The sequence below is a fragment of the Ochotona princeps genome, unplaced genomic scaffold (genome assembly GCF_030435755.1).
Source record: "Ochotona princeps isolate mOchPri1 unplaced genomic scaffold, mOchPri1.hap1 HAP1_SCAFFOLD_246, whole genome shotgun sequence".
Classification (NCBI taxonomy): domain Eukaryota; kingdom Metazoa; phylum Chordata; class Mammalia; order Lagomorpha; family Ochotonidae; genus Ochotona; species Ochotona princeps.
Genome location: NW_026700774.1, coordinates 91,340 through 112,321, shown reverse-complemented (window position 1 = coordinate 112,321; position 20,982 = coordinate 91,340). Strand labels below are relative to the sequence as shown.

Here is a 20,982-nt window from a genome sequence, read left to right as displayed (position 1 = left end):
ACGTCATAGATTCATTTGCTCCCTCACACACATACACTAACACAGGCGTGGTGCATGCTGGGGATAAATAAACTCTTAAGTTTGTATGGAATGCCACTTTCACTCGTAGCTGAATACTGCTGGGTTTCAAAAGTAAAAAATCAACGGCTCAGTGGCTACATCCTCTGCCCGTGGTCTGGGAAAGCAGTGGAGGACGGCCCAAAACCTTGGGACCCTGCACCTGCGTGTGGGAGACCCGGAGGAGGCTCCTGGCTCCTGGCTTCAGATCGGCTCAGCTCTGGCTATTGCAGCCACTTGGGGAGTGAACCAGCAGACATAAGATCTTTTTATCTATCTCTCCATAAATCTGCCTTTTCAACAAGAGCAGATACTTCGTTAAAAAAAAAGAAACAAACAGAAGTTCCAAGCCAGAACTGATGTGTGCTCAGGCCATTCCTCATTACACTGCACAGAAAACAGGAAGTGTCCGCCTTGGACTGTCAATCAAGACCCGTGACAGCAAAGAGCTTTATTACCAGAACTTGTCAGGGGGGACTTCCAGGTGGCTCCCAGGCACATGTGTGGGTCTGGGGGCCTGGCCCTTCAAACTCGAGGCGGCTAAGGTCTCTTGATGTCCTCTGGAGGATCGGAGAAGAAAAAAAATAATCATAATAAATCCAGCTGGAAACCCCAATGCTACAGCTGTGTTTTGGCCCAGCCAGTCCCTCTTGGTCCTTCCCCTCTCTGCCCAGGGCTTCTCCAGGCCCGTGGCTGGGAGGGGCGTGGACAGACCTGTGAGAAGCCCTGGGCGGCAGCAGGCAGGGTTCAGTGAGGCACCTCCTCACCACCAGGAGAGCATGACCTCACAGACCCAAGGTGCAGCACCTGCTCCGAGGAGCAAGTCACCACCCAGCGGACCTGGGGGAGGAGAAAGAACAGGATGTGACGTGTGTGCCCGTCACTAGCCGTGAGACAGCCCTAGGGTCTTGCTGAGAGAACGGATTCCCTGGGCACCACCCCTGGCCCCCACGCCCCTCCGTGGAGAGCTGTCTGCTGAGTGATGCCATCCAAGGAAAATGGAACAGCGCTTCCACCCACACCACTGAAACTGTCTCAGTAGCTACATTGAAAGAAAACAAATGAGCAGGGAAAACAAACGGTTACAGGAAGTGTTCTGTGACCCCACGTGTTATCACCTCAACCTATAGATCCCATGTGTGTTGGACTTCTTGAGTGAGAGGGGCCTCACCCAGGCTGGATGGGGCCACAGTGGAGGGTCCACCTCCCACCGCTCACCCCACTGCAAAGTAAAATCAGAAGTGCTGCAAAGATGGGAGGGGGAGGTGGCAGTGGACGTGGATGCTGAATGGAGCCCACCCTGAGACACTTGACAAAAGGTGGGGGACTTGAGCCGGCACGTGCTGAGTGAGGGGCAGACAGACAGAGAGCATGGGCCTCGGGGCAGTCCTGCCACAATTCACCTGCTGTGAGTCATGGCGCCCAAAGTGGGGCCCCATACGGAGATGTAGTCATTCCAGAGGTTGGAAGGAAATCATTAGGGCAGGGGGACTGGCATTCCCATATGAAGGGAATCTCTCTCTCTCTCTGTCTCTGTCTCTCTCACACACACAGCTGCAGGGTCGGGGGGAAGTGGTCACTCATATACCCTGGACTGACCACTACAGCAGCTCATCAGGCCTGAGTCCCATCGTGGGGGGTCTCCAACCTGTCCCTTCCCCGCACCGATTCGGGCATCAGAGGGGGGACACTTTTCCCAGGCGGGAGTTATCCAGGAGCTCCCGTGCTGTGCAGCTGCCTGGACACCTGGCAGGTGAGCAGGGCTCACCTCTCCGTTCCTTGCTGTCCCCAAGGGGGGCCAGCCGTCCAGGGTTCCTGGCCCATGCAGGAGCTTAACCAGAAAAGGCAGGAAGCACTGGGCACGCGCTGTGGCACCAGACTCCCATAGGGGCATCCCAGAGTCCACACGCACTCTGCTTCTGCTCCCCGGTGGGCCTGCCATGCGAGGGGCGCTCTCAGGCCCAGTCGGTCATGGCGCTCTCAGGCCCAGTCGGTCATGGCACAGCCACACCTAGTGGACCATGCCTCGCACCCACGTCTCACCGTCGGTCAGCCCGCAGCAAGTGCAGCCGCTTGCACAGTCATTGGTATAGGCTCTCGATTTGCTGCCTGTATTTGAGGTTTATGAAATGCCTCTTGATTTTTGTCGTCGGACCTGACAAGAGAGGAGAAAAGCAGCTAAGCCAGCTTATGTCGGGGCTGGGCCGGAGCCAGAGCCATGCCCTTCGGACTTTCCGGCCACCAACAGCTGTGAACTGAAACCTCTGTTCTTTACAACACAAACGCTCCTCTGGTATTTCCTTACAGTAACACAAGAACTGACAAGGCAGGAGCCGTCGCGAGCCCCGGGTGGTATAGGTCCAGGGCTAAGGATGGTCACTTGAGCCAACATGGGGAAGGGAAGGGCCACTGTGGGCAGGCAGCTTGCAGGATGAGGCCTGGACGGTGAGCAGGAGCCGTCCCGGCAGAGGACTGGGAGAGGAGGGTGTTGGAAGCAGAGGGCTAACAGGTGCCAAGGACGGTCCTGCTCGGAGCCTGCAGGGAGGAGTTCAAATCTCACTCCCAGACGCGGGACACACATTGCCCCGGGATGAGTCTGTGGTCAGGGAGCTGGGAGCCCATTAGCTGCAAGTGGCAGCCGCTATCCCACGCCCACCAGTCCCTAGCTGGTCGCACAGACCCCCTCAGGATAAAGGATCCATCCGTTTGGAGCCCATGGGAACCCAGGCACAAGCCAAGGATGGGCGCCCCGCTCACCTAGCTCCCCGGTTACAATGGAGAAGTCCTTCTCCAAGATCAGCCACTTGCGGATCTTCTGCGCGTTGGAGATGGCCTCCGCGTTGACGGCGTCGATGCCCTGCTGGATGGCCGTGTACACCAGGGGGTCCCGCAGCCTCACCACCTCCGTCACGGTGCTCGCCAGGCTGCCCACGGCTCGGCAGAAGTTGAGTGCCTCCGGGCTCAGCTTGTCCAGCGGCTCCCCGCTTAGCCAGTCGGTCTCACACTGTCCCCGCCACGCCCCACCCCAGGGGGGACACCCGTGTCACCACTTGGGGCCTGTCCGTGGCCGGTGCCACCTGCCCATCCCAACCCTCACCCCCGACCCTCTGCGGAGGAGGGCACGGATGGCAGCCTACCTTCAGTGTGAGCAGCATACTCAGGAACTTGGCCTTGTCTCCCACCAGCACGGCGTGGCTGATAATGGGAATCTTCTGCTTCGCCAGGGTCTCAATGGGCACCGGGGACACGTTCTCGCCACCCGCCGTAATGAGGATTTCTGTAACACAGGCTGGCTGGTGATGCCGCTTTCCCCACAGTGGGGTGCACCTGCCTGCCCAGCTGCACCTGTGGCGGTGTCTTACAAATTGGCAAAGTGGACTGTATCCGACAGCCCGGCTGCCTGTCCTGGGGGTTGGAGGGGAGGGAGGGAGGGAGGGAGGGAGTGTGTGTGTGTGTGTGTGTGTGTGTGTGTGTGTGTATGTGTGTGTGTGTAGCTGACTCAGAGAACTGCCCCAACGCACTGGCGCCACCTGCTGTCCATGATGTACACCTTCTTCCACTTCCACCAACCGGTCTTTCCCCAACACCAACCCTGGGGTCTTGCAAAGTGACCAAGCCATCCTGCTTCAAAGTTTATGGAAAGGCCCCCAGCACGGTGGCCTAGTGGCGAAAGTCCTCACCTTGCACACCCTGGGATCCCATATGAGCCCCGGTTCTAATCCCGGCAGCCCCGCTTCCCATCCAGCTCCCTGCCTGTGGCCTGGGAAAGCAGTTGAGGACGGCCCAAAGCCTTGGGACCCTGCACCATGTGGGAGACCCGGAAGAGGCTCCTGGCTTCGGATCGGCTCAGCTCCAGCCATTGCAGCCACTTGGGGAGCAAATCAATGGGTGGAATATCTTCCTCTCTGTCTCTCCTCCTCTCTGTATATCCACCTTTCCAATAAAAATAAATCTTAAAAAAAAAAATAAATAAACTTCTCTGACGTGGACAAGTAGCTTAGTGATAAAGAAGCGCACGCCAAGGGCCTGGGTTTGAGTCCCGGCTGGGGCGCCTGACTCTAGCGCCCTGCGCATGCGCCAGTGGGAGGCAGCAGGTGGGGGCTGAGTGCTGGGGTCTCTGCTGCCCACGGGGGAGGCCTGCAGGGAGTGCCCGGTCTCTGGCCTTGGCCTTCAGTTGGTTAATGCAGTTGTTTAGGGAGGGAATCTGTGATCGGGCACTCTGTGTGTCATTCTGTCACATAAATAAATACACAGACTGGCCTCTTAGCTCCATTTTCCTAACAGGGAGTGAGAGTGCAGGGTCTCGTGTCTCCCAGGCCCATCCTGCCAAGCTTGGAGCCTGTTGTCACGTGTGGGGAGTGGCAGAGCCCGGCTGCAAGCTCAGGGGGTTGGGGAGCCTGAGGGGCGGAGCCTCAGCAGGTGCTGGCCCAGGGGGCGGGGCCTCAGCAGGTGCAGGTAGGTGTGGCCCAGGGGCGGGGCCTCAGCAAGGGCAGGCAGGCTCACCCCAGTCCCCTCCTACCTTTGATGCGTCCCGTGATGTACAGGAAGCTCTGGCTGTCCACGCGGCCCAGGTCCCCAGTGTGCAACCAGCCGTCCTCATCGATGGCCTCCGTGGTGGCATCTTCCATGTCCAAGTAGCCCATGAAGACGTGGCGGCCCCACAGGCAGACCTCGCCGATGCCGTTGGCGTTCTGCTGGGACACCATGGTCTTACAGCCGCTCAGGACCTTCCCACAGCTGCCGGAGTGGGGGGGCAAAGGAGCCGCCAGTCAGACACACCGGCCACGGGCACCTGCCCCTGCAGCCCAGCGGGCAGGAGTGGGACCCGGCGTTGGGTCTCACTCCCAGCGTCTTCCTCCATGGGGTCCCACTCCCAGCGCTCTCTGGATCTGAAAGCTCAGGTTGTTGTGGGCGGCTTCTTACACCTCATGTGTGTGTGGGGGATAAATTCTAGCCATAAGTGCAGTCTTCAAAATAGTCATGGAAAATATGTTATGGAAAAAAAATGCATGGTTTTCAAATTGTTTTTTTGTACCAAGATTGTGTGTGTGTGTGTGTGTGTGTGTGAGAAAGGCAGAGAAGGGCCGGGGCACAGTAGCCTAGTGTCTAAGTCCTCACCTTGCATGCGCTGGGATCCCATAGGGGCACCAGTTTGTGTCCCAGCTGCTCCACTTCCCTCCCAACTCCCTGCCTGTGGCCTGGGAAAGCAGTGAAGGACGGCCCAGAGCCTTGGGACCCTGCACCCGCGTGGCAGAGTCAGAAGTAGCTCTTGGCTCCTGGCTTCGGATTGGCTCAGCTCTGGCCGTTTTGGCCACTTGGGGAGTGAATCAACAGATGGAAGATTTTTCTCTCTGTCTCTCCTCCTCTCTATATATCTGACGTTCCAATAATTTTTTTTCTTTTTTAAAGCAGAAAGAGCAAACAGGGATTTTTCCATCTGGTGGTTCACTGCCCCAAAGCCTGCAGTAACCAGACGAGGACCACACTGAAGCCAGGAGCTCAAAGCTACACATCCTGGATCCCCGAGTGGGCTGCAGGCCCCCCAACACCGCCTGGAGTCCTGGCGCCAACCCTTCTACTTGGCAGAGTGTGTGCAGCAGGGAGCCGGAGTCAGAAGCCAGGCTGGGGCTTGAACCCCAACACTACATCTCATGTCCTAACTATGCAAACACCTGCTCCTCCCCCCACCCCAGCTTGCCTACAGTTCCACACCTCCAGGAACCCTTGGAGGGACCCTGACGGGTGTTTGGGCTGGGCACTGTTGATGCCAGAAACAGTTATGGTGATGTTGCCTTGGCGGGACATTTATTTGAATGGTTTGAATGTGTCTTCTCCTCCCCATTCCCCCTCAAAAAAAAAAAAAAAAAACTATTCCCCAAGCCTGATGGGAACTAGGAGGCTGCAGGTCAGACTAGCTACGATGAAGTCATCCCACAGTCAGGCTGGCCTGTAATCCAGGACAAGCCCGTGTCCCTGCAGCAGGTTCACGCATGGAGGTGACATGTGAAGACAGGGCTGGGGATCAGAGATGTTTCCCCCTGCAACCCTCAGCCCCCAGGGACTGCCAGCCCCACGTGCAGCTGCTCATGCCCTACTCCTTGACACAGCACGTCTGCCCTCCAGAACCGTGAGTCAGCCATTTGGTGGTTCTTGGTATTGGATGACTCGTCCGGGGCCCCAGTGTGGAGGGGGGAGCTCTTCACCGCCCCTAGGGGCTACCATGTCCATGGTTTGAGGCCCAGCTTCTCTGCTTCTGACCCGTCTCTCTACTGGTATCCACCCTGGAGGGCAGCAGGTGCTGGCTTCAGGAGTTGCCTGCTACCCCCATGGGGATCCCAGATGGAGCTCCTGGCCCCTGGCTCTGGTCTTGAGGGTTTTTGGGAGGTAAGCCAGCCAATACGAAGTATTCTCTCTCTCTCTCTGCCTTTCATATAAAGACATAGATCTTGAAAACATACTGGAGGTAGAGGTTGGCATCCGTGCCTTTTGTGCCCTACCAGGAAGTGCCTTATCTCCAGGGATGGCATGCCCTTTGGTTTCCAAGGAATTTGAGTGGGCCTTTGGGTTCCACATGAAACAGCCCAAATGGGGCAACGACTGAGTGGACAGGGGTTAAAGTCAAGGGCAGCACGTGATTTTGCCTCACTGGGAAGATTCAACTGACAGTAGGCTTCCCCAGCCAGACCCCGGATAACTGGAGAGGCCCCAGTCTGGGAGAGCAGCCAGGCCAGGAGGCAGCCGCCGGGAGGAGTTGGGGAGAGACAGGCTAGGTTCTGGTTCTTGGTCCTGGGAGAAGGCCAGGGAGGACCCAGGCAGGGGTCTGAGGTGGGCCATCCCAGGGATGGGGTGTTGAGGCTCTCATGGTGGGTGGGGGAGGATCATGCAAGAGGCAGCGGGGTAGAGGACAGCGCAGGGCATTGCAGCTGGCCCCCGGCCATTGGACTGTGAGAGGCTTGGCTTCCACAGGCGGGAGGTGTGGGGCACATGGAAGCTAATGGAGGCCTTGCTGAGACGGGGGGACCCGCGCCCACCCGCCAGGGAGCCTGGCACCTGAGAAGGCGGTAGTTGTGCTGGGTGGACACCGTGTGGGGTCCCGAACTCTCACTAAGGCCGTACATCTCGCCAATGGGAATATCCAGGCTGAGGAAGAACTCGGAAGTCTCCGAGGACAGTGAGGCGGCCCCGCTGATGAAGTAACGGCAGTGGTCCAGGCCCAGCCAGCTCCTGACCTTGCTGAACACCAGGGCCTTGGCCATGCGGTAGCTCACAGTGGTATCACGTTTCCTGGGGACGAGATGGGGCTCGGGAGAGGTCCGCTGCCTCCATGGTGGGAGGCCAGGCTTGGGCACCTGGGGAGGCTGGGCTTCCTCCTTCCCACCATCCCCCCGCAGCCTACCCCATCATCTTCCTCGTGTTGACCCTGAGTCCGGCGTTCTTGGCCCACGAGAACACCTTCTTCTTCAGGCTCGAGGACTTGCTCACGCTCTGTCTTATCGTCTCCTGCATCTTCTCCCAGATGCGGGGCACCCCAAGAAAGGCTGTGGGCTTCACCTCCTGCAGTGTGCCGATCAGCGAGCCCTGCAGGTGGGGCCACAGCCATGGGTCTCTCCCCGCCTGCCCACCCGCTCCACAGCACGCCGGACGGCCCTCCCTCGGCTGCCGGGGTGAGGGTGGACTTCGGGCCCCGGGGTGAGCCAATCCGATGCTTGCATTTGCTCTAGGGATCGGGTGAAGGGCGGTCACCCACGAGGCGTTCCTGGGGCACATGCCCCTTGGGGCATCAGCGTCCCTTGGGGAACGAAGTGTTCAGCTGGCCCTGGGAGGCCGCCCGGGAAGGGGACACTACACAATTGTCTAAAGGGATCCGATTCCTCCTCAGTCAGAACTGGCCTGCGGTCCCAGGCCGCCCCTGCCAAAACCCGCTGTTGACTCGCACAGAGAAGTGAGGACCCAGGCTGGCTTAGGCGGTGTTGCAAGAGCACAGAAATCAAAAGGTTTAGGTGCTTGAATTTTTAAGTTTTCTGTCGGTCAAGTAAGCACCTTCATCCACCTCAAACCAAACGGATCTGTCGCTGAGACGGCTCCAGGAGAAGAACTGTCTAAAGCCAGTGTAACCACATCTGTGTGGCGCCAGAATACACGCAGACCCAGGGGTCAGCAGGGCAGAGTCCCAGACCCCAGCGTGAAGCCAGACCTTCCAACAAGAGTGCCCAGGTGCCAGTGGCAGGAAGCATACCTTCACTGCAAAAAGAAAACAAAATGGGGCCCGGCGGCATGGCCTAGCAGCTAAAGTCCTCGCCTTGAACGCCCCGGGAACCCATATGGGCACCGGTTCTAATCCCGGCAGCTCCACTTCCCATCCAGCTCCCTGCTTGTGGCCTGGGAAAGCAGTGGAGGACGGCCCAAGGCTTTGGGACCCTGCACCTGTGTGGGAGACCTGGAGGAAGTTCCTGGCTCCTGGCTTCAGATTGGCTCAGTTCCAGCCATTGCGGTCACTGGGGAGTGAATCATTGGATGGAGAATCTTCCTGTCTGTCTCCTCCTCTCTGTATATCTGACTTTCCAATAAAAATAAATCTTTTAAAAATTTTATCAATAGATTGAACTTAAACGTGAAGTACTGTGTGCTCTTCCAACAGCTGTGAGAAAAGCAGAAGGCAAGCATCTGGGATGTGTGGCCGGAGCGTGCGGAGAGCCCTGGAGACCCAACGAGAAGCTGGAGAAAGAAGCCTGGGCAGGTCTCAGCAGAGCACGGTCAAGGTGCCCACCACGCCACTTGTCACGGAGGAGATCAGTGCCAGCAGGAGGACAGCAGGTGCAGGGGGGAGCGTGTGGAGAGGCCAGAATGTCTCGCACCCACTTATGGTGGGGGATGGGAGATGGTACTGTTCATCTGAACACAGCCTGCAAGTCTCTTCAAAGGTGAACCACGCCTCTGCCTCCCCCTCCCCGACCCCTTTAGTAGGCAGTGTAGAACTGTTTGGGGTTGATGCGAAATATGGGACAACTTCTTAGGCCCTGTCTGTGATGGTGTGAGCGAACGTGTGTGTGTGTGTGTGCAGCCCACAAGGGGGACATTCACTGAGAACCCACGGTGTGTCCACACACAGCTGACAGGCATCAGGATACATGGAAGCCAAGAACTCAGTCAGCCAGTACTTAGAGCAGCGTCAGGAACCTTCTAGAAGGAAGTACAGAGGCCCCGAGGTTTAACCTGTGGGAGTGACCTTGATGGGCACAGTCGTTCCCCTGGACGACTCCGGTGACCCAGGGATGTAGGAGGGTCTGTGTGAGAGGGAGGCAGGGGTCAGAGTGGTGGAAGAGAGAAAGAGGGTGTGCCTACTGGAAGGTTCGACTCTGCTGGCTTGAGGAGGGAGGGAGGGAGGGACCCTCCTCAGGAAGGCAGGAAGATGGAGGGGGACTCCGCTGACTCCTTGGTGGGAGCCCCGCGAAGCCCACGTTGGACCATCAGCTAATCCACGCGAGCTGCTTTGAGCTGAAACGTTGCTGTGCTTTGACAAGACAGTGGAGGGGGAGCTAAGGCAGAGAGGACCGGGAAATCCCAGAGATCTCGGTCCACTCAGTGAATGTTTGCAACATCCAGACACAGAGGGAACGAAAATGTTCTGTCACATGACCACTCTGAAAAACCTACCGAAGGATGTTGCTCAGTTAAATGAAGCTGTAATAATAACAAAAAGACTCGAGAAAATTGAAGGTCCCTCCTACAAGGGGAGATATACTTCTGTCCCATCCAGAGCCCCAAGGGGCCCTCAATTTCCTCTTTCCCAGAGAACTGCTAACATTCAGGAATACCTGGGAAGTTGGACTCCTTCAAAGGCCGCTGAACCTGCAGTCTGTCAGAGGTCAAAGTGCACCTCAGCCACCTCGGCCTCTCCCCCTGTCCTACCCTGTTCTCCTCACGTCCCTTTCATTCAAACCTGTCCCCACCACAAGCACTCAGAGAAGCCAGACCCTCCCTCCCACCCTCTTCAAGTGTCACATCCGGAGACACAGCCTAAGAGAAGCCAGCCCAGCCTGAGGCAGAAAGATAAATACAGAAATAAGAGAGGAAATTTGAATACTTGGAGACTTAAGAGTGAGCAGTGGCAGGTCAGGTGGAACAACTGGACAGGGGAGGAAAAAAAACAAATGCAACCAGTAACTCCAGGAAAACCAAAAAGTTGCACCGCGTGGGAAGGGGCTCAGCTGAGTTAGTTCAGGGTGATTTACCTGGCGTGTATAGGGTGGAGGAAATGAAGAGGAGGATGAAGAAAGGAAGTGTACATCATCACAGAGCCCAGTGGAAGGGAACACAGACAATGTTCTAATATTCAAAACATGTAAACCCAGAAAAGGGGATATCACATCTCCAACCTCCGGGAGACATATACGCCAAAAGAAATGACTAAGCCACGTGGCCCCTACCTTGAGCGCGTCGGTCTGAGCAAAGTACGTGACACCCCCGACCTTGATGGGCAGCCAGATGTCCATCATTTGGGCTGCGATGTGGCTGAGGGGTAGGTAGCTCACCACTGCCTCCTGCTTGCCCGTGGTACTTGTAAGGCCCAGGTTCTTGGCCAGCGTCCCCGCTAGCCATGTGATCTAGAACACAGCAAGCAGATGGCCCGCTTAGCTCTATTTGGTAATAACTAGGAAGCCAGGAGCCAGGAACTCCCTCGGGGTCTCCTGTAGGTGTGGCGGGGGCCCAGGTACTTGAGTCGTTACCTGCTGTGCCTTCCAAGATGTAGGAGTAGGGAGTTGGATCACAAGTGGAGTAACTAGGACTTGAACCGACACTCCAGAAAACAGACAAGCTTAACCCACAGAACCTGCACACACTGGCCTCGGTCATAAGTTAAAAAAAAAAAAAATCTTCACAAAATACCTTTTTGTGTTACACATGCTATTCTTCAGCAGGCTCCCAAAGTTTCCTAATGCCTCTTGATGTTAGCTAAATGAATCCACACATTAAGCAGTGTGGTTACCAGCCGGGACAGTGGGAAGAGCCGGCCCTGGTTCTCAGCCTGCTTCTAACACGTTCCTTACCGTGTGACCTTGGGCTGGCCACCTCACCTCTCTGGAGGCCTTCAGTGTGGTCATTTATAAAATAACAGCTGGATTGCCGTAAAGCGAGAAACCTGCCTGACACAGGCATCGAGCACACGATTTCCAGGTTCTCCTTGGAGGCAACCGGAGGCTCTGTGGAGCTACATGCTGAGACCTGGTGGACTGTGCCTTACCCTAACAGTGACCTCAGCCCCTCTATATCCGCTTCCCCGCCCTGCCCCGCATCCATGCACCCACGCAACCACAGACAGAAACACTGGCTAGAAGACCCCCATGGGGCCATTAGGCTTGTAGCACTCTCATTTTACAGATGGGGAAACTGAGGCTCGGCAATGTCACGTGTTTCGGCTGAGATCACAGAGCAAGGCTTTGAACTCGGCTCTTCCACTGTCCAGCCCCACCCCCTGTCCTGCTCTGTCCAGTCCTCACTGGGCAGGGACGCCCTGCAACCCTGTGCGTGTGTGTGTGTGTGTGTGTGTGTGTGTGTGTGTGTGTGTGGAGTAGGACACAGTCGGTCTAAAGCCCGCCCTCACGGAGGGGAGGAGCTACAACGCACATTGTCGTGGCTGAGCATCACGCCCTTGGGGTTGCCCATGGTGCCGGACGTGTAGATGATAACAGCACACTGGTTCGCCTTCTGGCTCTCGATGATCCGGTCGAGCTGGAGGTCCGGCACGCTGTTGCCGAGCTCCATGAAGTCGTCCCACTGCGGAGGGAAAGGACAGCAGAGGATGGCGGCGAGCCGGCCGCAGGAGAGACGGCTGTCCCCCGTCCCACTGGGTCCCGTCAGCTCTCTCTGCAAAGTGTGATTCCCCGTCACGCTTTTCACCCTGCAGCTTTCTGGTGGTGCTCCCCGCTCCCAACACCAGCTCCGGGCACCCCTATTTCTTGTGCAGAGGCCCCACCCACTTCCTTCACTCACACCCCGCCTCCCTCCTCCCCACCCCCACTTACAGAATATAGGTTATTATTCCTCTCCCGCATGGGCAGCCTGTACTGGATGATGGCTTTTAGGGTTTCCATCTTGCTTTCTGGAATCTACAAGAAAAGTTTGTGTGTAGGTTTCTTGGCACCCCAGGTCTGGGGAGGATGGAGGCGGCTGGGGTGGGGTGGGGGGAGTCCTGAAACAGGGCCAACCCGTGCCCTCCCCCGTGGAAACTCTATGCTACCCATGGACGCCTTGGTGCCAGCCAGCCGGTCAGTCGGTGGAGCCAGGACGGCCCTGGGCAGGCCACTGTGGGGTGGGTGTGGACCCAGCACGGGTAGAGGCAGGCCATCGCATCAGAGCACCCATCAGTCCCAGCTGTTCCACTTCCCACCCAGCTCCTTTGCGGGTGCCCCTGGGGTGGGCAGTGCTCCGGCCCCTGCTGCCACCGGGGAGACCCGGTTGGAGCTCCTGGCTCCTGGCTTTGCCCAGTCCCAGCTGATGGGGGATGGGGTGTGGGTGGGGCATTTGAGAATAAACCCCAATGTCTTTCAAATAAATAAATCCTTTATTCAACAATGGAAGTTTCTAAACAGCTGCAGGATGCCCAGGAAATACCACGTGATGATGGGTTTGAAGCAGAGGCTGAGTAATAAGCCCAAGGGCGTGTGATGTGGAAATTCCAATTTTTCCCTGCCCACCGTGCCTCCTCCACGTCTTTCTCCCCTCGAGGGGGGCCTCGCTGGGTAGACCAGGTGGACCCACTGCTCGTCACCACCCCGTGGGGGCCGAAGGACACCTAGGCCGGGAACCCAGAGTTCCCCTGGGGATGGGACGTGGCCGGCAGCGCCGGGTCCAGCTTTACCGAAAGGATCTTCCGAAGCTGTTGGTCGTTTTCCACCAGCAAGACATTCACCTTGGCCTGAGTGATGACATATTGGCAAGCGTCGGCAGAGTTCGTGGCATAAATGCCAACACAGAGACCCCTGGGGAAAAAAAGAAGGGTTTCAGGCGTATGCGCCCCCCCACCCCCATTCCCCTTCCTACACTGCAACGTGTCCTCCTCCTCCAGGCAGGTGCCAGGATTGCAGGAGCCCGAGATGAAGACCAGATATGCAGGGAACACCTGTGATGTTGTGACCACAGTAGCCCTTGGGATACCCACAGCCCTCCCAGTTCCCAGAAGAGCAGAACTGGGACCGGCCAGCAATGCCGCTTGTTCGAGGTCCCACCGCAAAGTCTCAGCCCTGGAACTCAAAGCCACGACTCAGCCTGCGTTTCCTCTTACAACCGCAGCCTCTCTGTTCATTCAGCCACGCGAGCTGGCGTCCCATGGTGACCTCCAACTTGCCCTTCCTGCCTGCGCAGTGACCAGTGAGGCCTGCCTTGAGTCTTTTCGCTGTTGCTGTTGCCTTTACAATGCCAAGGCAGAGGTTCTCCCAACACCCTGCTGCCAGGCCCCGGGGGATGGGGGTGATGACAACCCACTTCCTCTTCCGGGGGACGCACCTTACCCTGCCAGGATGGCGCCGAGCGCAGCTATGAACCACTGCATGGAGTTGAAACCCAGGATGCCAACTGCGTGGAAGCGCTGTAGACCCAGCTGCGAGGCAAGAGAGAGGCCAACGGATGGGCGGCAGGTGCACGGCCACGCCCTCGCACCTGTCACCTCCACCCACTTCCAGGCCACTTCAGAGCAAAGCGAGCCAGGGACCATTTAAAAAGCATCCGCCCCGTTAGAACTCAACACCAGCAGTATAAACAGTGTGTCTACCTTCTTGATCGATGAGGTTTTTTTTTTCTAAGATTATTTTTCATTTATGTATTTGAAAGACAGAGAGAGAGAGAGATCTTCTGTCTGCTGGCTCACTGCCCAAATGGCTGTAACGGCCAGAGCTGAGCCAGGTTGAAGCCAGGAGCCCGGAGCTCCATCCGGGCCTCCCTGGGGCCATCTGCTTCACCCTTTCTGCTCCCAGGATGTATGAAGGCTAGTCTGTGTAATCAACAGCACCTGGGAGAAGTGACGGCACCCATGTGGAAGACCCGGATGGAGCTCCCAGTTTCTGCCTGTGACCCGGCTCCCCGCCACCCCCGGCTGTGGCAAGCACCTGGAAAGCGGACCAGCAGGTTGAATCTATCTCTGCTGCTGTCTCATCCTGCGTGATGTGTCTCTGCTTTTCAAATCAATCAATGAATAACAAACTTTTAAGAACCGGGGAACTGCGGTGTGTATAGGTCTCCCACCTCAGACGCAAAGTGGATAGGAACGGACTGAGGCGGGGCACCGCGGGACGGGGTGGGAGGGCAGGGCAGCAGCGACAGAGCCCTTACCTTGATGAGGGACCTGGCAGCCTTCCGACAGGCCTCATAGTACTGGGTGAAGGTCAGCGTCTCCCACTTCTTGCCGTTCTTGGAGGCCAGAGCTGGGTGGGTGCTGAAGCGGTTGACGGAGTCGCGGAAGAACTCGGGGATGGTCATCGGGGTCTCGTGGCCCGGCCCGTGCTTTGAGAGCCTCAGGAGGACTTCTCCACTCTGCTCGGTGGTCCACAGGCTGAGGGGAACTGCAGGTAGGCCCCGGGGTGCGGGGGAGGCAGAGGGGGCGGGGACAGTGGCAATGGTTTCTATTGATCTTCTAACTTTGGGGGTTTGCTGGGTTGACTGTCATTCACTCCCTGCCACAGCCAACACGGTACCAGGCCGAGGCCAGGAGCCCTAAACCCCAGCCATGTCTTCCACGCAGCTGGCAAGGACCCAAGTATTAGGGCCATTGTTCACTGCCTTCGGGGGTGTGTGTGCTGGCAGGAAGCTACATCGGAAATGGAGTCAGGCCCCAAACCCAGGCTCTGTGATACAGGATACAGGAATTAATTCCCACCCCCTCCCTGGTTGCTTAAACCCTGCCAGTTAAACACCCGTCCAAGTGGGATGGCTTGCTTGCCCATATCACATCTCTTTTGCAAAAGAGCACCTGTGGACAGAGATTCTGCCTTATGGCTGGCAAGGTCCCCCGAGTCCAACTGCGGCCATCACACCCAACTAACACATTCACAGATCCAGGCAGCACTGGCCACGTTGTGTGTGCACAGGGATGCCAAGTGCCAGTCTGGCAAGCAAGTGCCTCACGGCCCTGCCCCATGCTGTCGGCTACTCGCTTGTGACGGAAGTGCACAGGCTGGGCCCTACAGGGTCACACATCCCTGTGCACGGCTGTTGGTCCAGTCAGCGTGTCCTTCGCGCCCCCTGCCGCCCCCTGGCTCAGCACACCTGACGGCTTGCTGGTGTCTGTCCCATGGTCCTCAGGCTCCTCTTCCAGAGTCACAGGGGGCTCGGCCTTCACCACCTCCACAGGACTGCTCTTGATGGTACTGCAGAAGGTCAAAAACGAGACCTGAGCAGGACTGGCAGGGAGACCCTCCTCCAGTCGCTGCTCATGTCTGCCGAGAACATGAGGGTTCCATGGTCATGCCTGCCCTGGGCTGAGCGAGAGAGGAGAGCGTGCCAGACTACGGAGCGATGGGCACTTCAAGAGAGGAGGTCCAGCTGGTGTCCAGAAGGGTCACTGAGATGGTGTGGCTGTAAGGTCAAGTCACTAGGTCATTGTATGGGGGACAATGTGTTTTGAAATCTTCCAGAATATTCTTGCTCGTCAGCGGTCTCAGGGTATCAGTTCAGGGAACCCTTCACACACGGTTCCTAAATAGCCATCTAGACCATGAAACGGCACCGGGTTGGCATTAAATCTGTGCCGATCCATGTGCTTTTGAAGGTTCCTGCTGTCCCAGGAGCATTAGTAGGGAGCAGCATTGGAAGTGGAGCAGCCAGGACTTGAACCGGTGTTCCTATAGGATGTTAGCTGTACCATAAAGGCAGCCTGTCTTTCTAGACTCATGAACCATCTTTATGACTGGTGATACCAGATATAATGTAAACTCTAACTACAGGGCTGTTCAATTGTATCATTTAGGGAACAGCCAGGAAAAAAAATATTGTTAAATATACAACTTTTTGTTGTCTTTTTCTTAGATTTATGTATTTGAGGACCTAGTACGATGGCTGGCGCAGTGGGTAAATCCTCGCCTTGCAAGTGCCGGCATCCCCTAGGGGTAATAGCCTCATATCCCGGCTGCTCCATTTCCCATCCAGCTCCCTTCCTGTGGCCTGGGAAAGCAGTGGGGGACGGCCCAAAGCCTTGGGACCCTGCACCTGCATGGGAGACCTGGAAGAAGCTCCTGGCTCCTTGCTTCGGATTGGCTCAGTTTCAGCCGTGGCGCCACTTGGGGAGTGAATCAGTGGATGGCTCGCTCGCGCGCTCTCTCTCTCTCTCTCTCTCTCTCTCTCTCTCTGCATTTCAAACAGCAGAAAATAAGTAAACCAACTCCTAGTAATACATTGGGAATAGACAACATTTGCTAAGAACACAGCTGACACTACAGACTTTAACCAGCCCTGCACGGTGCTGCCCGAGTCAGAGACCTGGGCTGGCATCCCCGCGGCTTCCTGCTGCCACCCTCTCGGCCACCCTCTTGTGCCCAGCTGCCAGGCCCCACACCTGCCCCTCTTCATGAGGTAAGGTTGTGGCCACCACGGTGAGGCATCAGGAGCTGGGACATCTGTTCAGCACACGGGTCTTCCTTCTTGCCTCAAAAGGCCAGCCCTTCCTGGGGACCTGAACAGTAGGTGGTTTCGTGGTTTCCCCCTGTCCAATAAGCCCACTACCCCATTTAACCTTCTAGAACATTCCAGAACCTTCTGGCACCTTTGTGACATCAGTGCCTGGTCCTTACCTCCCCATCCCCATGCCTCCCCCCTACTCCCTCCCACAAGGAAACTGCTTCCAGGGCAGGGGTTATTGTCAGCTGTTCATTCATTAGTCGCTCATCTACACTGTGCACTTGTGTCTGGCTCTGGAAGGTTCTAGAAGGAACCACCCAAACGCAGGACCTTGGGCTAAACGCTGGGGAATGTCACAGAGTGCAGACTCACAGTGAGGTCTGTCCCTGGAGACAGAGAGATGCCTGGAATCACACAGACACATGTAAACTGACAACCACGGAGCGGCACAAGGCGGGCTGGGAGAGATGAAGTTGGGGCCAGAGCTGGGCAGACAGTTTGGGGACGGGGTGCAGATTCCTTGAGCCCAGATGTGTCTGTCTGAAAGACAAAGGGACAGTCTCCTACCTTCTGCTTTACTCCCCAAATGCCAACAGCCAGGGCCGAACTTGGGGACCCAGAACTTCATCCGGATGTCCCAAGTCCTTGACCCGTCGCCGCTGCAGCCTCCATGGTCTACACGAGCAGGGAGCTGGAGCAGCAGAGCGGGGACTCAAACCCCGGGCCCTACCAGGAAAGGTCGTGGCCATTCCAGGGCGACCAGATTAGAAGGGTGCCCTCCTGCTTTCCGCCAGCTAGCAGGGTGATGGCAGACAAGAGAAAGGACGGCCCAAAGCACCTGCACCCGCGTGGGAGACCCAGAAGAGACTCCTGGCTCCTGGCTTCAGATCGGTTCAGCTCTGGCAGCTGTGGCCACTTGGGGAGTGAACCAGCGGATGGAAGATGTTTCTGTCTCTCCTTCTCTGTGTAAATCTGCCTTTCCAAGAAAAATAAACATCTTTAGACATGTTCTTATTATAAGCAACAAACAGACACACCCCTCTCTCATCCATAGTGTCTGGTATATTGTACACACACAAGCATGTATCTATTACCCTGTCACTCACTGTCCGCTCAATGCACGTTTACATTACTCAGAGCTCTTATTGACACAGTAACACACAGGTGCACTCCCAAAGATCTTCATCCACACACACACACACACACACACACACCCCTTATTGGAAAACAAGAGTGTTCCTGCTGTGGGAGGTGAAAGGGTAGGATCCCTGGCAGCCAGGTTGTCCTTTAGAGGGGAGCATGAGGGTAGCTGGGGACAAGCAGAGCCTGAACCCAGGCAAGGGGAGATCAAGTCCTAAGGGCAGTCTGATGGTGGCCTAGGGGCTTCTGGATCCAGCAGTTCCTGAAAGCAGCACCCACTCCCATTGTGTGTGTGTGTGTGTCTTTGAGCAGCAGTCAGCAGGAAATGTTGTGTGCAGGAGGCAGAAAGCAAATTTTTTTTAAAGATTTATTTTTTATTGCGAAGTCAGATATACGGAGAGGAGGAGAGACAGAGAGGAACATCTTCTGACCGTTGATTCACTCCCCAAGTGACCGCAACGGCTGGAGCTGAGCCAGTCTGAAGTCAGGAGCCAGGAGCTTCTTCCGGGTCTCCCACGCGGCACCCAAAGGGGAGATCCAGATGTTGCGGCCTGGCCGAGCCGTGGCGTCTGCAACCATCCGGGGAGTGACCCAACAGGTGCGCTTCTCTGTCTCTCCCTCTCTCAGCTTTTCAAATCTCTCAACAAAGTCAGTCTTTGAACAAACCAGTCTCTGTGAGTGTGCGATGCTGACGGAGCTGTGTCAGAGGATCTAATCCATTTCTCTCTGGTTATGCATTTTTGAAGCCCTTTTTCCTTCTTCAATCTCCGGTTTTCTATGCAAGTTCCCCCTCCTTCCCCCCTCACTCTCTGCAAGTTCTTCTCTCTGCCCTTGTCCTCTTCTGTGTGGACCCTGGGGATGGCCCATGCATGTCCACCCTCCCTGGTTGCCTAGAGATAATTTATGCGCTTGGCCAGGGAAAGCGTGAATTTTTGGAAGAGGTACCTCCACCTGACCCCTTGGCAGGCAGCCGCGCTGGGCCGTCTCCACTGTTCGCTATGGAAATGATTTCGAGTGGCACAAAAATGTGGTGATGACCAAAAGTGAAAAAAAAAAATTGCCGCCGCTCTCAAAATGCAAGGGGCACTCAGGTGCTGCTGGCACAAAAGTCACCCATGGACAGGCGCTTCTGATGGAAATGGCCCTTGCGTGCTGCCTTCATGAGAGCTGCCTGCTCGAGTTCGGGTCCTAGCCAGCGGAGAGGCTCTCAGATGCACCTGCTATGCTCTAAAAGGGCCGGTGGGGCTCCCAGGTGCCTCCCAAGGTGAACATGAGGGCTTCTATAGGCAGGGTGTCAAAAGAGCAGGATGGAGAATGAGGGACGAAAGAGAGAGATTATCTGTTGGTTTACCCTGCACGTGTCTACTTGGCTGGGATTAAGCCAACCTGGGCTTAGTCAGAGGCCCGAGCATTCGAGCCGATCCCTTCTCAGAGCAGCCGGGACTTGAACCAGCGCTCCGATATAGGATGCTGGTGTCGCAGTGCCAGCCCCCAGGTGGGCCCTACTCTGTATCGGAACATCCTCACATGGGCCATCTTGCGCTGCCTTCCCTGGCACATCAGCAGGGAGCTGGATAGCAAGCTGAGCAGTTGGGACTCAAACTTTGCACCTCCCTGTGGCACTTGCAGGTGGAGGATTAGCCTGCGGAGCCATCGCGCTGGCCCTGTTAACCTCTCTCCCACTTGCCATCAACTCCCTGAAGTCCCCACGCGGTCCGATGTATCCCATGTATTGTCAAAGTCCTCTCACCCGGATGTAAGCTGAGTCTCTGTCCTCTTCGTGGGACTGAGGGGGTTGGCACTCTCTGAACAGGACCGGACACTAAACTCTGGGCTTGGGGTCTTGGTCTCACTCTTCACCGGCCCCTGTATGGGATACGGCCTCTTGCACCCAAAGTAGTGGGTGCCAACAAATTTTTTATTTTACAAACACAGGCAGAATCTGACCCCTAGGCCAGACTGCCACATTTTCACCTCGTATAAAATATAATAATAATAAAGATACCAAAAGCAAAATGAAAAATGAAATGCCCCATGGTCTTCATCCACGAAATGAATGAACACGGCTTTTGATGTCAAAATATCTGAGAGCGCTTCGGGAGACGGGCGGGCCCAGGTTGGCTGACTCCCCAAGCCAACTGGGGAGCCACCCTCAAGTGTGTGGGTTGGAGGCAGACATGGGTCCAGGTCCTGAGGGCTGGACGTGGCCGTGGGTCCCCGCGGCCCTAGGTGCTGCATGGACACGGACATGAATCCCCAGGCCCTGAGGTCCGGCATGAACGAGGCCAGTAGTTGGTCTGCCCCCCCAGGCCCGTAAGTGCCTCATGGACACGGACATGGGTCCCCAAGCGCTCAGGTCCTGCATGGACACGGCAGGCAGTCAGCCCATCCCTCAGGTCTTAGGTGCCCCATGGATGTGGTCGTAGGTCTCCCAGGCCCCATGGACACGGAGGTGGGTCCCCACAGACCCCAAGGACACGGACGTGGGTCCCCCAGGTCTTAGGTGCCCCATGGACATGAAAGTGGGTCCCCCCAGACCCCAAGGACATGGACGTGGGTCCCCCAGGTCTTAGGTGCCCCATGGACATGGAGGTGGGTCCCCTCAGACCCCAGGTGCCCCAAGGACACGGACGTGGGTCCCCAGAGCCCAAGAGCCCCTGGACGCAGCCGGCACTCAGCCCGTCCCCCAGGCGGAGCCACCAGCCCGGTTCTCCTGCGCCCGCCCCCGCACGCGCGCCTCCCGCCCGGCCCCGCCCCCGCCCCGCGTCGGTTGGCCAGGTCTCCCTGACGGACAGCTCGGGCAGCCAAGACGGCGGGTCCCTGCGGTCCCTGCGGTTCCTGCGGCCCCGCCCCTGCCGGGCGCCCGTTGAGGCGGGCCGTTGGAGCCTGGTAACCGTTGCCGGTAACAACGCCCCGCCCCCTGGCGGCGGCGAAGGAGGAGGAGGAGGAGGAGGAGCGGCCGGCGCCGCCGCCATAGAGACTGTAGCCGTGGAGACAGTTACTTACCAACGGGGACCAACACGCAGCAGCCGCCGCCACCGCCGCCGCGGGAGCCCGAACTCCAGGTGACCGTCGCCGCCGGACCCCGGGGTGCCGGGAGAGCTTGGGGGGGAGCTGAGGGGTACGGGGGCGGGGATGGAGGACCCCGGGGAGGGGGTGCCGGCCAGCGTCCCCCCAAAA

The 20,982-nt window shown here is 57.2% G+C and overlaps 2 protein-coding genes across 7 annotated transcripts in view; one reads left to right on the top strand and one right to left on the bottom strand.

The window, feature by feature from the left end:
• Nucleotides 1-822: 822 nt before the first annotated feature.
• LOC101527506 (long-chain-fatty-acid--CoA ligase ACSBG2) lies at nucleotides 823-16,741 on the bottom strand. Of its 5 annotated transcripts, none has more exons than XM_058659902.1 (15): nucleotides 16,601-16,741; nucleotides 15,316-15,416; nucleotides 14,383-14,612; nucleotides 13,566-13,654; nucleotides 12,917-13,037; nucleotides 12,081-12,164; nucleotides 11,683-11,832; nucleotides 10,485-10,661; nucleotides 7,454-7,635; nucleotides 7,108-7,341; nucleotides 4,577-4,794; nucleotides 3,195-3,334; nucleotides 2,815-3,061; nucleotides 2,101-2,212; nucleotides 823-897 (listed from the first exon to the last, which is right to left on the bottom strand). In XM_058659902.1, the coding sequence occupies exons 1-14, from the start codon at nucleotides 16,612-16,614 to the stop codon at nucleotides 2,139-2,141; spliced, it is 2,061 nt and encodes a 686-aa protein (XP_058515885.1). In that variant the 5' UTR covers nucleotides 16,615-16,741; the 3' UTR covers nucleotides 823-897; nucleotides 2,101-2,138. The 5 variants fall into 5 exon arrangements, with proteins under 5 accessions (XP_058515885.1, XP_058515887.1, XP_058515888.1 ...); XM_058659904.1 differs by having other exon boundaries at nucleotides 2,815-2,917; XM_058659905.1 differs by having other exon boundaries at nucleotides 2,815-2,914.
• A 4,119-nt stretch (nucleotides 16,742-20,860) lies between these two features.
• Nucleotides 20,861-20,982, top strand: part of LOC131477911 (DNA-binding protein RFX2) — a 48,254-nt gene continuing 48,132 nt past the window's right edge. For both annotated transcript variants that reach the window (XM_058659900.1, XM_058659899.1), the window contains exon 1: nucleotides 20,861-20,867. The gene's annotated coding sequence lies outside the window, so the exon portion shown is untranslated. The remainder of the gene's footprint in view (nucleotides 20,868-20,982) is intronic.